The sequence below is a fragment of the Podarcis erhardii genome, assembly GCF_964252035.2.
Source record: "Podarcis erhardii genome assembly, chromosome: 6".
Classification (NCBI taxonomy): domain Eukaryota; kingdom Metazoa; phylum Chordata; class Lepidosauria; order Squamata; family Lacertidae; genus Podarcis; species Podarcis erhardii.
Genome location: NC_138510.1, coordinates 93,342,970 through 93,357,946, shown reverse-complemented (window position 1 = coordinate 93,357,946; position 14,977 = coordinate 93,342,970). Strand labels below are relative to the sequence as shown.

At 45.8% G+C, this 14,977-nt stretch overlaps 1 protein-coding gene across 1 annotated transcript in view; it reads left to right on the top strand.

Moving 5' to 3' along the window:
• Window positions 1–14,977, top strand: part of CACNA1E (calcium voltage-gated channel subunit alpha1 E) — a 477,487-nt gene that overhangs the window by 233,978 nt on the left and 228,532 nt on the right. Inside the window, exon 6 of the mRNA XM_081866509.1 lies at window positions 14,377–14,480. Coding sequence (XP_081722635.1) covers window positions 14,377–14,480 — 104 coding nt within the window. The remainder of the gene's footprint in view (window positions 1–14,376; window positions 14,481–14,977) is intronic.

The following is a 14,977-nucleotide window of genomic DNA, read 5'->3' as shown; positions in this document are numbered from 1 at the left end:
ATTCACTGAAGTTGTTTTCTCAGGCTTCGTTTTGCTGAGATGGTAAATCGGGTCCTCCCTAAAAGAGGGCACGTGTTGCGGTGAGACCTGGAGACCGACCTCCTGTGTTGTGGGTGGGTTGGATTCGTTAGTCACAAAATCCGATTGGTAGGTCCCTCGTTGTTGGGTTCAATCTGGCCAATGGGGCACAGTCTAAATGGATCGAGGGACCTATGTATGCCCATGCACATGACCCAGAGCTTCCTCTTTCGGCTTGTGCATTCGGAACACCCGCCCACCTCTCCCTAATTTTAGGGCATTGTGCGCTTGACCTTGCTATGCCCTTGTGTGTCATGTGTCGTTGGGACAGGGGCACAGCAGGAATTTTCCCCACTTGGCTGATTGGCTGTTGCCATTTGAGTTTCGCCTGTCGCACAGCAAATCATCAAAACTTGTAAGGCTGTGGATAGGCACTGGTTCAGGTGATAGGGATGGGTGAATGCACTTGTCATCCCTATGTGAAGGGTATTTCATTAAAGGAATCCAGGGACTCAACTGGTTTGGTGAACCCCTGAGAAGGGGTTGTGCCCATGCCTGAGTCCAGGGGGACATCTGGGTGGTGAACATAGTCTGTTCCCAGCTTTTTGCCTACCCAGGTGTTCACCCTTGGCTGACCTATGCTGGTGCCCTGGGTCAGCGCTGCCTGCAAGCGTCCACGTTTTTTATTCCTTACCAATTTTCTCATACTCCATCAATCCATCTTTGAAAGAGGACTTCTTCTGGGTCTGCATCCACATGGATTGCTTCTTTATAATCTTTTCCCCAGCCCACTCCTCTCCATATTTTGTGACATGCATAATCCACCCACCACAAAGAGTCACACTTTATTGTATTAATCATCATCAGCTTTTATCTGCTCTTAGCTCAATTGTATCCTATTCTGTAGCTGGATAGTGAACAAAATCACTTCTGACATTGTTTCGAAATTATCCTTCTTAGCTGTATTTTTAAGTGTGGCTCAAAACACAGGTTCCAAGGCTGGGCCTTTAATTGGTTTCTAGTTAAATGGGAAAGGACTGTGTGGGGCAGGCTTCAGATTTGAACCTTTTCCCAAGGACTGTGGGCCATCTATGCTGACAACAAAACAATTGTTCCTCAGCCAACTACATCTAAAATTACTCATGTTTTTTTTCAAATGAAAGTGTATTGGCCTTCCTGACTTGCTATACAGTACATGGAAATGCCTGAGACATTTCTCAGGTCCTGTGCTCTCAGTTTCTGTTCTACATTACAAGCATCAGTCTGCTGCATGGTTTCGCTCTCCAAAACCAAACCAAACATTTTGTAATAAAGTTGCTTTTGTTATACATCCTGTGCATCCTTCTCTTCATGATACTTCATGACACTTCTCATAGAAGTGTGCATAAACTGGCCACCTTTCTTTCTGGAAAAAAGGCACCCATAGGACCCCTGTCTGGAATGTGTGGCCTGTTGAGGGGAGTGCTGTGCTGCCTCTTGCCCACCTCCCTTGCCCACTGTTGGAGGTTGGCAACGGTACAGGACAAATCCCCCTGCAACTTATTTAGCTCCTGGCCAAAGACCTGGCTTTCTGCATGTTAAGGAAATGTATGTTCTGCATGTTAAGGAAATGTCAAGGGCATCCTGATCAAATTTGCAGATGACACCAAACTGGGAGGGGTGGCTAACACCCCAGAGGACAGGATCACACTTCAAAACGACCTGGACAGATTAGAGAACTGGGCCAAAACAAACAAGATGAATTTTAACAGGGAGAAATGTAAAGTATTGCACTTGGGCAAAAAAAATGAGAGGCACAAATACAAGATGGGTGACACCTGGCTTGAGAGGAGTACATGTGAAAAGGATCTAGGAGTCTTGGTTGACCACAAACTTGACATGAGCCAACAGTGTGATGTGGCAGCTAAAAAAGCCAATGCAATTCTGGGCTGCATCAATAGGAGTATAGCATCTAGATCAAGGGAAGTAATAGTGCCACTGTATTCTGCTCTGGTCAGACCTCACCTGGAGTACGGTGTCCAGTTCTGGGCACCACGGTTCAAGAAGGACACTGACAAACTGGAACGTGTCCAGATGAGGGCAACCAAAATGGTCAAAGGCCTGGAAACGATGCCTTATGAGGAACGGCTAAGGGAGCTGGGCATGTTTAGCCTGGAGAAGAGGAGGCTAAGGGGTGATATGATAGCCATGTTCAAATATATAAAAGGATGTCACATAGAGGAGGGAGAAAGGTTGTTTTCTGCTGCTCCAGAGAAGCGGACACGGAGCAATGGTTCCAAACTACAAGAAAGAAGATTCCACCTAAACATTAGGAAGAACTTCCTGACAGTAAGAGCTGTTTGACAGTGGAATTTGCTGCCAAGGAGTGTGGTGGAGTCTCCTTCTTTGGAGGTCTTTAAGCAGAGGCTTGACAACCATATGTCAGGAGTGCTCTGATGGTGTTTCCTGCTTGGCAGGGAGTTGGACTCGATGGCCCTTGTGGTCTCTTCCAACTCTATGATTCTATGATTCTATGTAGGGTTGCCATACATCCAGGAATTCTTCAATATCCTCAATACGGGGTCCTAACGCCCATCTGGGGGTATTTTACATTTTAAAGCAAATGTCCTGGATTTGGGGTTTAAATTTTTGTTTGTGTGCATGCAGGCAGCTCTGATTCTGGCTCTTGCATTGGCTTAGTGTAAACTCACAAGCTCCTAGAAATGGGCTCGCGGGCACTTCGCTCTTTCCTGAGCCTTTTCATTACTGCATTGTAGCTTAGCACCTAGCCCAAACCCAGCTTTACAGTTCAGCTCTCCCAAGCTAACCAAGAGGCAAAAACCAAGAGCAAACCTTGGTTAGAGCTTATGGTTAGTCTGGAGAGGGCTAAATCAGGAGCCCATTTTCAGCCAACTTTTTAAGTCAAACCTTGGTTTAGCATGGTGCAACAGCAAAAGTGACTGTGAGCCTGCCTGCTCATCTGTTTGTGCTAAACCACACCTTGGTTTAGTGTGCATTGTGAACCACGAATATGCAAATGTATCATTTGCATTATAGTTCTGAACATAAGGAAAAGGGATTACAACTTGGTAAATTTATTTTCATGGCAGAAATATTTGTGGTAGAAAGTATAAAGTTGCCAACAGGTGGCAAGTGGGTTCAGGGACATCATTTAGGGAGGGATGTAGGGTAAGGTTACCAGACGTCCCCGTTTCCTGGGGACAGTCCCTGGATTTACAAAAATCCATCTATTTAGTAGGAAGTTGAAAAGTGTCCCTGGATTCATTGAAAAAAAACTGGTAACCTTAATGTAGGGCAGTTGTTTCCACCTGGATGACCATGTACAATTGATTTTTGTGAGAATCACATTTGTGTCTGGTTGTTGTGAAATAACCACAAGAACACTTTAAAAAATACACTTGTTTTGCTGTTTCATTTTGAGCAGCCGTGTTAATTTGTGGTTATTGATATTATCAGCTTCACACCATGAAGGTTAGAAACTTGCTGAACAAATTTTTGGAAGCTGTATTTGCGAGTCAAATGCCACAGTTTGTGGCTGTCTGGGACTCCCATAGACTTAGAGCACACTGCACACACACACACACACACACACACACACACACACACACACACACAGCCCTGCTTGCATGGAGCTTTTGGCAAGCGTTTTCAGCAAAGGCCAACCAACAAGAACCTCAGCCACAGTCAACTTTCTGGTTAACCTAATGATGGATGGACTAACTATACCTTTCCATTTGCCCCTTTCAAATTTGTCATAATAAACAGGAGGAGAAGAGGGGGAACAAATCTGTTGCCACAGCTTCTTCGGCTGATGTGAAAGAGTTTCTCCTGTCTCGGTATCCAAGGAAACGGAACTCTTGTTTCTGAACGGAGCCAGATTTTTATCCAACTGTATACTGCGGAGAGGGAAATAATAAGAAGAAGAAATAAAGGTGGTTAATTGCCCAGCAAGGGAGATATAGCCAAGAGCTGTGCTGGCCTGTAATTAGGTGAATTAGTAGAACAATGACCCAATTTTCTCTGGTTTCTGGACGGCTGCGCAAAACTCAGAAAGGCTGCTTCCTATCTCTGCCTGACTCTGCTGGTGTCTGCACTCTTCTCTTTTTGAATCTGGCAGATGTGACTTCCCTCCATTTCTCATAAGCACCCTGTTTGGCAGAATGTCACCATGTCATATGATGACACCTGGAAGCCTACATTGCATCCGTGGTCTAGAAGGTCTTCCAGGGCAGGAAAATCTGCAGCTCTTGGACAACTGCATTGCACTCTGGGTGTATCCAGACCAGTCAGTATTTTGTGGAAGGAATTCAAGTGCGTACTAGAATTTTAGGTAAAGGTAAAGGGACCCCTGACCATTAGGGCCAGTTGTGACTGACTCTGAGGTTGCGGTGCTCATCTCGCTTTATTGGCCGAGGGAGCCGGCATACAGCTTCCGGGTCATGTGGCCAGCAGGACTGAGCCGCTTCTGGCGAACCAGAGCAGCACACGGAAACGCCGTTTACCTTCCCGCTGGAGTGGTACCTATTTATCTACTTGCACTTTGATGTGCTTTTGAACTGCTAGGTTGGCAGGAACTAGAATTTTAGGTTTGTTCAATCAAAGGGAATCAACACGCTCTGCTGCCCCCGCACAATAAATCCACTTATTTAAATAGCAGGGGGTTTTTTTGTTGTTGTTTTCTTGCAGTTTGGAAAGTGATGAGAAAATGCATAGAAAAGTGTGGGGTGAATGATTAGTGGGAAGAATCGTGAGCTCCCTGCAAGCAAGTCAGGATGAATGCTCATTGTCATTGTTGTTGTTGTTTAGTCATTTAGTCGTGTCCGAGTCTTCGTGACCCCATGGACCAGGGCACGCCAGGCACTTCTGTCTTCCACTGCCTCCAGCGTCATAACTTTTATATGCCTGTTGTCTTTGTCCATGGAGTTTTCTTGGCCGGGATACTGGAGTGGCTTGCCGGTTCCTCCTCCAGGTGGATCACGTTTGGTCCAAACTCTCCACTATGACCTGTTCATCTTGGGTGGCCCTGCACGGCATAGCTCATAGCTTCTCTTAGTTATTCAAGCCCATTCGCCACGGCAAGGCAATGATCCATGAAGGGGGCTCATTGTCATATATCTAAGCAAATCAGAACAAGATGTTCAATAAAGACAGAAAGCAGTCTAAACTCTGTGTTAGCTTTGTGCAAGCAAACTGAGATAATGCTGACTTCTAAGCTTGTCCAGAGGAGCTGCCTCTGTAGGGAGCCAAACAATCTATAGCTTAGGGCCCCACTCTCTTGGGAGTCCCCTGAAAAATTAAAGGAAAAAACACACTGGATGTACATTTCCAAAATATAAGATAAAAAACAAATAAAATAAAACCTACATTCAGCAACAGTGTTTTGTTTTGTGTTGTGTAGGCTCCTGTGGTGTAAGTAATGGGCCTTGCCTGCTCCCTAAAATATCACTGGTTTGCTCATTTCTATATACAGTGGTACCTTGGTTCTCAAACATCATCCGTTCCGGAAGTCTGCTCCAAAACCAAAGCGTTCCAAAACCAAGGCACACTTTCCCATAGAAAGTAATGCAAAACTGATTAATCAGTTCCAGACTTTTAAAAACTCCCAAAACATTGTATTTCACTATTAATATACTTCTTCTTAATTGTATTTCAGTTAAACAATTACTTTGAAAAAATACATATTTTGTTATGTGCAAATGGATTTAGATACCTATTAGGTCCATAAATTACCATGTAGCATATTCTCAACACAAAAACCAGCGACACTTTGTTGTTGACAAAAGACAGCTGGACATCTAAAGGGCCCCATTACCTTCAGTAGCTTAGGGCCTCATCAAACCTAAATCCGGCCCTGCTTGGAGGCACAGTTCAAGATGCTTGAGTCCTGGCACTCAGACACATTTAGGGTTCAATACATAGTGGTGTATTGAATACATATGGGATACATATGGGACACCAATACATATAGAGCGTGGGTGGTGCTGTGGGTTAAACCACAGGGCCTAGGTCTTGCCGATCAGAAGGTCGGTGGTTCGAATCCCCGTGATGGGGTGAGCTCCCGTTGCTCGGTCCCTGCTCCTGCCAACCTAGCAGTTCGAAAGCACATCAAAGTGCAAGTAGAAAAATAGGTACCACTCTGGCGGGAAGGTGAATGGCATTTCTGTTCACTGCTCTGGTTTGACAGAAGCGGTTTAGTCATGCTGGCCACATGTACGCCGGCTCCCTTGGCCAATAAAGCGAGATGAGTGCTGCAGCCCCAGAGCCATCCTCGACTGGACCTAATGGTCAGGGGTCCCTTTACCTTTACATAGTGGTGGCTTTAGAGGTGAAATGAAAAATGATATATTCTCCTGTTCCCATGTCATCCTGTACTTTGTGTGTGTATGTGTGTGTGGGGGGGGGGTGTTTACACCCTACCCTTTTTCTACAGATATTACTGGCCTTTTTTGTGGCTTATCTTCACTGCTCCCCTCCTCTGAATGAGCTTCAGTCTCTGGGACCTGTTTGCCAACCTGGCAGAGTATGGTCCTCATCATAGCTGTTGTGACTTCGGCCACTTCCCTTTTGCTAAACTCCTCCTGGCGGATCACTGCAGCTTGTTTACTGGCTTGCGACGTTGATGTCTTAAAGGAGCACGCACCTTCTGATTTGAAGAATATTAGTCTTGAGAAGTTGTCACTTGTTACCTGGGGAGAGACTTCTGCCTTCCCGGGGCTGTCTCCGCGTTGGATTGATTGTGCCCTGCGGGAAGATTAAATTGATGCCATAAAGAAAAGTAGCAATTTTGAAGAGCAACGTCTCGACTGGTTTGGGAGCCTAGGATGTAATTACACAGGATGGCAAATGGACTGGCGCAACTCTGTAGTGGCTTGGTGGTGGAAGGCTACTGTAATTGAGTATACCTGGTCCACAGAATTGGGTTTCTTACTCTTGTTCCACTTGGTGTCCCTTAATGACCTTCAGCGAAATTGTCGTCTGCACATTGCTTCTGCTCTCCCCTAAATACGCTGACCTTTGAAGCAGAGGATCTGTATGTTGTTCAGTGTAGAGGAATGAGATAGGGATGTTCTGGAGCAATTCCAGAGGCATGATTTGGCAAGGACCTGTTCATTTAGGACAGGGGTCTGCAACCTGTGGCTCTTTTACACCTTTGCCGTGGCTCCGGGGCGGATACTAGCGAGGGGAGGAGGCACATTGTGCGCCCCGACACTCCCCACTGTGGCGGGCGCTGTACTGGCTGTGACGTCGCATGGGGGTGGTGCGTGCATTAGTCACCAACCGTCCTGACGTCACCTTCCCGCCCACTGTCAGATCGGACAACAATATATGCAGTGTTATATTCGTTTTAAATGTCGCAATGGTTTTGCGGCTCCCAGGTTTTTTTTTCCTTTGGAAATGGGTCCAAGTGGCTCTTTTTGTCTTAAAGGTTGCAGACCCCTGATTTAGGAGTTTTGCCATCATCACTTTGCATGGTGCACTGAGGAGATCAGAAGCCATTTGAGAGATTCCTCACGTATATATATGTATCATTCCCAACAATCAAAAAATATTTTCTTATCTTATACAATGAAGATTTTTCAGGAAAAAAACATGCTTCCAAAACAAAATTAGCATTGTGGCAGTAGAATCATAGAATTGTAGAGTTGGAAGAGACCCTGAGGACCATATAGTCCAGCTCCCTGCAATGTAGGGATCTCAACTAAAGCATCCATGACAGATGGCCTTCAAACCCCTGCTTAAAAACCTCCGAGGAAGGTCCACCACCTTCCAAGGGAGTCCGTTCCACTGTCAAACAGCTCTTACTGCCAGAAAATTCTTCCTGGTGCTTAGTTGGAATCTCCTTTCTTGTAGCTTGAAGCCATTGGTTCGGGTCCTACCCTCCAGAGCAGGAGAAAACAAGTGTGGTCCATCTTCCATGTGACCATCTTCCTTGAGATAGTTGAAGATGGCTCTCACATCTCCTCTCAGTTTCCTCTTATCTAGGCTAAGCATACCCAGGTCCCTCATAAGGTTTGCTTTCCAAACCTTTGGTCACCCTTCTTTGTATAGGTTCCAGGACTCCAAGTTGGATCTGGCCAAGGCAGAACAGAGCAGTGCTCTTATTTCCCATGATCTGGACACTATATGGAACACTAGTTTCTCTTAGGCGATTCTTGTTCATCAGCATTGTATGACTCAAAAAGGGAGTCCAATTTTCCAGAGCCCTACAGCACAGTCCTATGCATATTTACTCAGAAATAAATCTCCCTGCGATTTAGAAGGCCTTACTCAAGTGTGTTACTCAGACATACTTTTCTTCCCACATGCTTGAACTGTCTGCATAACATCTTTATAGCTTTTACATAACTACAGTGTCTCGTCATATAATTGGCTACGCACAAATTTGTTGCTATTAGCAAATGAATGAAAAGACTTTTTGCAAACACAACATTACATATCTTTCCAACCACCATTCAGCATTAATTTTTGGAATAAAATAGACTTTCTCCGCATCATTTCCAACAAACCCCATTACCTTTTTTTACATATATATCTAATTTACACTGGTTATATACCATTTATTCTTTTTTTCCTCTTAGCAAACAATATAACATATATTGGTCTTAACACTAAAGACCCAGCCTCCCGTCTATTCCATATTTCGATTTCATAATGCTTATTGCCAATACACACTTTTATCATAATTAAACTTATTCTTAATATATCTAATTTCGTATATCTACCTTGCAATTATTACTGAAGTTCCTCGAATGCTGCAACAGAATTTAAACTACTATATTTATTTTTCAGATATTCTTTGAAAACCTCCCATTTCGAAACAAATTCCTGTTTTGATTTATTATTTATTTTTATTTTTATTATTTATTCTTTATTCTTTATATACCATTTATTCAATAATCTTATCTTTAACTTCCCAGAGAGAAGCACTCTCAATAATGGAGTCCTCCTTTATTAGTTCTGTTTCTTAATCCTGCTCCCTTCTGCGTGGACAGGCGGAGTCCCCAGATCCCGAGCGGTTCCCCCGTCATGTGGAATAACGACTCTAGACAACGTGCTATGGGATTAAATTGGCCACAACTTTATTAAATTTCAAATGTGGGTAGACCTTGGCTCAGGCATTGGGCGTTCTCCCTCCCCAGTCCCCAGCCGGGGACCTAGGGAGCATCAGGGTTATCCAGTGTGTGGGGGGGGGTGGGCCGGCTCTGGAGAACATATCTTCAAGCAGAGATAGCCGACCCCGTTACGCCGCCGCCGCCGCAGGGGAGAGCAATGATGACCTTTCGGCGTACGGTCAAAGCCTCCCTTCAGAAACCCCTTTAACGGGGAACCCTGGTATCGCCGCCGCAAAGAGGAAGATGGACTAAAGGATTCCGCCCAAGGCCTGATACCGCCAAAGTTGTGACGTTTTGCTACGGGAAAGGCGAAACCTGCCAATGCAGGGAAAGTCCTTTCCGGCCCTTTAACAGCGACCTTAACGTAGCAGCCTGTAAGCTGCAAAACCTGCAAAACCTGTGAAGAAAAGTTAACTTGCAAAATAAGACATTAACCGAGGGTGGGTAGGGTGGGAGAAGCTCTGGAGCCAAGTGAGGATTCCCAGGTAAGATCCTCCCTCTATTGTGTGGGCAGGTAATCCCTCCCCTACCTGGCCTGGTCTCCTTGGCAACACTTCTCCCAGGTGGGATTGGACAACTGACTGAGGTAGGCGGAGACCTCCAGGTATCCCACCTGGGGGAAGGCAAAGCCAAGCCTATGCTGTTGGGGCCGCTCCAGATCTAGGGGCTGCACGCGTCCACGCAAAGGGCGCCCCCCATTTTAAGCGGGGAGCGGTCATTAATGTACTGACAAACCCATAAACACCTGTACAGTTTTGAAATCCAACCTTTATAATATATTACAGCTCAATCCTACACATTGTCTACTCAGAGTAAGACCTGTTGGGTTCAGTGGGATTTATTCCCTATTAATAATGATGATTGATTGATTGATTGATTGATTAAATCCTTCACCCATAGATCTCAGGGCAGTTCACAAAAAATATAAAAAACACAAAATACATAATAAAAAACAATGACAATAACACTGTGTGGGGATTGTTGTGCATGTAAAGGTATGTTCATAATCGAACCCCCACCTGCAGCCCAAACACAGGTGCAAAAAGGACCCTCATCAAGTCCCTTTTTACCTTGTTAAAATGTGTGTGAACATGATGAACATTCTCATTCGCAGATTTTATGAGTTTTCTTTGCTTCGCTTTACATGCAATTTTGCATATGTTACAAATTCTCCCCGATCAATAACGTCTGAAAATGTGTCTAATCAGCAATCTGTTCTTGTATGCATTTCTCCCTTGATCTAAAATGAAGAATAAATATAAAACTAATAGATAAATGTTGACACTGGAGAAATCCATGATCAACAAAGCAATCAACAAGTATTCAACAAAGATTTCCACCTTCTCTGTATTATAAGTGAATTTCTGAATCAAATTTGGAGCTCCTCTTTGGAGGGAACAATCAAAGGGAAGTAAAAGAAAGAAAGAAAGAAAGAAAGAAAGAAAGAAAGAAAGAGGCTCGTTAAGAGTTGCAAAATTTTCCAGGTGGCTTCTGCACATTCCTACCATCTGCCAGCTGCAGAGTCCCCCTGCCCCGGTGCACATTAACTAAGAGGGGTAAAGGAATGGACACGACAACTGGCTGGGATTGAAAATGACCACAACTTTATGGATTCCAGATGTAGGCAGTGGCGTAGCGTGGGTTGTCAGCACCTGGGGCAAGGCAAGTGATTTGCGCCCCCTAACCCGTGGATTTGCGCCCCCTAGCCCGTGGATTTGCCCTAACCCCAGAAGTTGCGCCCGGTGCGGCCGCCCCCCCCTGCACCCCCCACGCTACGCCACTGGATGTAGGTAAAGCCCTATGCAACTTCACCCACACCTGGAATGGATGAAAGACCATAGGATTCCGCCCAAGGCCTAAACTTCCAAGTTGTGACTAGTGGTATGGGGAAGACAAAACCTGCAGTTTAGGGGAACTTCCTTCCCAGCGCTGAATACGGCAATATTCAGAAAACCACAGCAGATCCCTGTAGGATGAAAAGCAAATGGTTAATGCAATAATCAACTATTAGGGAGGGAGGGTTCTGGGTGGGCGACGCTCCCGGCCGACTGGACTGCAGATTGAGCTTCGGCCAGGGATAAATAGCTGGTGAGCGGACCTGAGTGAAGCCAGCGACTCTCAGGGCTGCTCACCAAAACTACACCCCCTGGGACATCGCGAATTGGCCCATTTGAATGGATGGGTGTCAGGATGCTATTAGTGGCTTCCGGCTGGTTGCCAGGAACGTACAAAGACAAGGGAATGTTTCTTACTCTCCTCTTTTTATTCAGTACAGTGGTACCTCTGGTTACGTACTTAATTCATTCCGGAGGTCCGTTCTTAACCTGAAACTGTTCTTAACCTGAAGCACCAATTTAGCTAATGGGGCCTCCCGCTGCCACCGCACTGCCGTTGCACGATTTCTTTCTCATCCTGAAGCAAAGTTCTTAACCCGAGGTAATATTTCTGGGTTAGCAGAATCTGTAACCTGAAGCGTATGTAACCTGAAATGTAGGTAACCTGAGGTACCACTGTACTTACACAGAGAGGCTATAGAACCCAGCCTCTTGAATAATGGCATTGTCCCGAGTGAATCTCCACCCCCCGTCTCTCCCACTTCCTCATTCGCCATTCTCATCGTCTCTCCCACAGGTGCTGCTATGTGCCCTCTGTCTTTGTGCTCTTTGCTCTCCTACTTTCAAGGCTCGCCAGGTTCTGGGAGATGGAGGGTCTGGAATGCTCTCTAATAACAACTTGTCAGCTGGGTGTTGTCCGGGCTCTCCCATGATTTCCCAGCTTTCCCCCTCATCTGCCTCTGAGCTGTGACCTCCCTCAACCCCCTGTTGTAAACCTAAACTTCCTCTTCCTCCTCCCTGGAAGGGTTCAGGCTGGGGAGGCAGTTTCCACCATTCCTCCTCTGCTCGGTCCCTGACATTGGGTTTGGTGGGTACCCATGTGCCTCTGCGGCAGCGCAGGGCAGCCATAATGGCCACAAACTGGAGGCAGCTGGAAAGGGACAAGGATGGTAAGCGGCAATTGCAATAAAATGCCTACAAAGGCTAAGAGAGTCATTAAAGGTAAAGGTAAAGGGACCCCTGACCATTAGGTCCTGTCGTGGCCGACTCTGGGGTTGCGGCGTTCATCTCGCTTTACTGGCCAAGGGAGCCGGTGTACAGCTTCCGGGTCATGTGGCCAGCATGACTAAGCCGCCTCTGGCGGACCAGAGTGGTGTATGGAAACGCTGTTTACCTTCCCGCCAGAGCGGTACCTATTTATCTACTTGCAGTTTGAGGTGCTTTCGAACTGCGAGGTTGGCAGAAGCAGGGACTGAGCAACGGGAGCTCACCCCGTCGCGTGGATTCGAACTGCCGACCTTCTGATTGGCAAGTCCTAGGCTCTGTGGTTTAACCCACAGCGCCACCCGCTTAATGCAGTCATTAGGTGTACTACATAAATAGGGTTAGGGCTGACAATGTGTCAGTGGTATACATTCTGTGTTAGAGCAGAATAGGCATAATAGCAAATCCCCAGCCTTAGGAAATTAAACAATATAAATGATATGTGTGTATTAGAACTGAGTTGCAATTTATTAAACAATTTTTTCTCAGATACCTTTTATTATTTTTCTTGCCACCACCCAGCACCTGCCATTTTCCACCCACAATGCCCCAGAAGCAGTGTTTTTTCCCCTGGGGGCATGCAGGGGTATGCATACCCCTAAACATTTTGTGAATCTCAGTTTGGCCTCCTCAAGGGGCAGTATTTCAATATGAGTAGGAAAATGAGAGTACCCCTAAACATATTTTTTTAGAAAAAAAACACTGTCCAGAAGGATGCTAGGTCAAAAGCCATGGGGAGGATGGAATGGGGAGTTTGTCTATAACAACATAGTTACTGCTACTGTCCCTTCCAGAACAGGAAGGAAGCAAAGGAACAGAATGGAAAAATGAAAAAGATGGCACTTTTGCCACTGCTAATGATCCCCACCCCTGAGAAACTGTGGGGCGATTTCTCTCTCCCTAGAGAAAATTTGGGAATTTCTCTGCCCACAAATAAGATGGGGATTTTTTTTTTTGAGGCTATTTGCGCACGGCTGCCTGTACCTTTTGACCTGCCTCAGAAACTCTGTCAAGATGCCTGCCTGATAAAGGAAGTGAAAGTAGCAAGGACACAGACACAAGGGCCATTTCAGTGGTGGCCCCACAATTGCAGGGTGCAATTCTCTGGGCATCAGAACAGCTCCATCACTTTCAGGTTTGAAGCTAACCTTAGAATCCCCTATCTTAGAGGCCTTTAGCAAACTTTAGCAGCTAATTAGTTGTGAGTGCCAAACCAATATCTCTGGCTGGTTTTGATAATTTTATATTTGTCAAAACTTGGTTTTGGCAGTGTTTTGAAATATTTTGAGGCTTTTGGAGTGTTCTAATAAGGTGCTAAATTGTGTTCTATTCTATGACACGTGGCTCGCGAATTGCTCTGGGTTTGTTTGGTTTTCTTGAAAAGGAGGATGAGACTTCATGAATCAACTACATAAAACAAAACTCTAGGGCTCATAGTTTCCCAGCCAGCAGTTGCCCCCTCCTCCTTTTGTTAAAATACAGAATTGAAAGTTGTACTTCCCACGGCTGCTTTTCAGGTTTTTTGCTTTTTTTAAGAGTGCAAAGAATGAGGTGTGCATTTGACCCTACATTTTAACAGTTGGGGAGACAGCAGAGGGAGTAAACAGAGAGAAGGGGAAGACAGAGGCCAGCCTAAAATATCTTTTTTTTTAAAAAAATCATCATTATGATCAGATGCAGTTACAATTGGTACTTAAGCTCTGCCTTGGCTCGGGATGAAGACAGGTAATGCCAGAGGCTTTGCGGAACAGCCCTGTTTCTCTCCTTTCCTGGAGAAAGCTCTGAGGCCTGGGGGGGGGGGTCACACCGTCCATGCCCCCCACCCTCATCTCCCAGTTCAAGTCCCCCCTCGTGCAGAGGAACCGGTTGAGCCCGTGAGTGCTGGTACGGATGCAAGGCTGGCTGGATCAGGCTGAGCTGGAAAATGTGAGTCTCAGCACCAGTGTGCATCTTTTAATTGCTGCTCAGCTTAAGGATGCTAAGTTTAGAAATGGCTGTTGACTCACAGCAGAGGGTAAGGTGCACCAGTTCTGGCTGTCAGGTGCCTGGTGTGCAGAACGCCCCCTCCTGCAAGCAGGCAGGCAGGCAGGCATATGTGCATTGCCCGAGATCTATGTTTAGTAACTTTTCTTCTTGTTTGTCTCCAGCATCCTCGCCACAGCAGGGACCCATTTCAACACCCATGTGGACCTGAGGACGCTGCGGGCAGTGCGAGTGCTCAGACCCTTGAAGCTTGTCTCAGGCATTCCTAGTAAGCATCTGGTTTCTCCCCATCCCTCCCCCCTCCTGCTTCCTCGCTGAGCAGCATTGGTGTTTACAGCGTGAATCCTTCATTTCCCGCTGTGCTGTTCGCAGAAGTGCCTTACACAGCCAGGGGGAATTGCTGCAGGAGATGCTGTGCAAGAAAGTCCCGGGTTCACACATTCTGGGATGTTGCATATGGGGTGATTGCTAAAAACTGGGTTGCCAGTTCTCATGAACCTGAGGCCCTCGGAGGAGCCTGGTGGGAGGAGCTTAATGGTTGCGTGTGGAGGTCCCCAAGCCACCCCTCAAAATAATTCAAACATCACACATAATTTTAGTTTAAGGTTTTTGGCATAAAAATTAAACAACTTTATTTTTTTAGTTTAAGGTTTTTGGCATTTAAAAAAAAACAACTTTATTGAAATTACAAATTCTGTGAGTGGTTGCTTAGGCATTGGTTATGACTATCTGTCCCCCTGCCTGGGACAGAACTGACTATCTGAA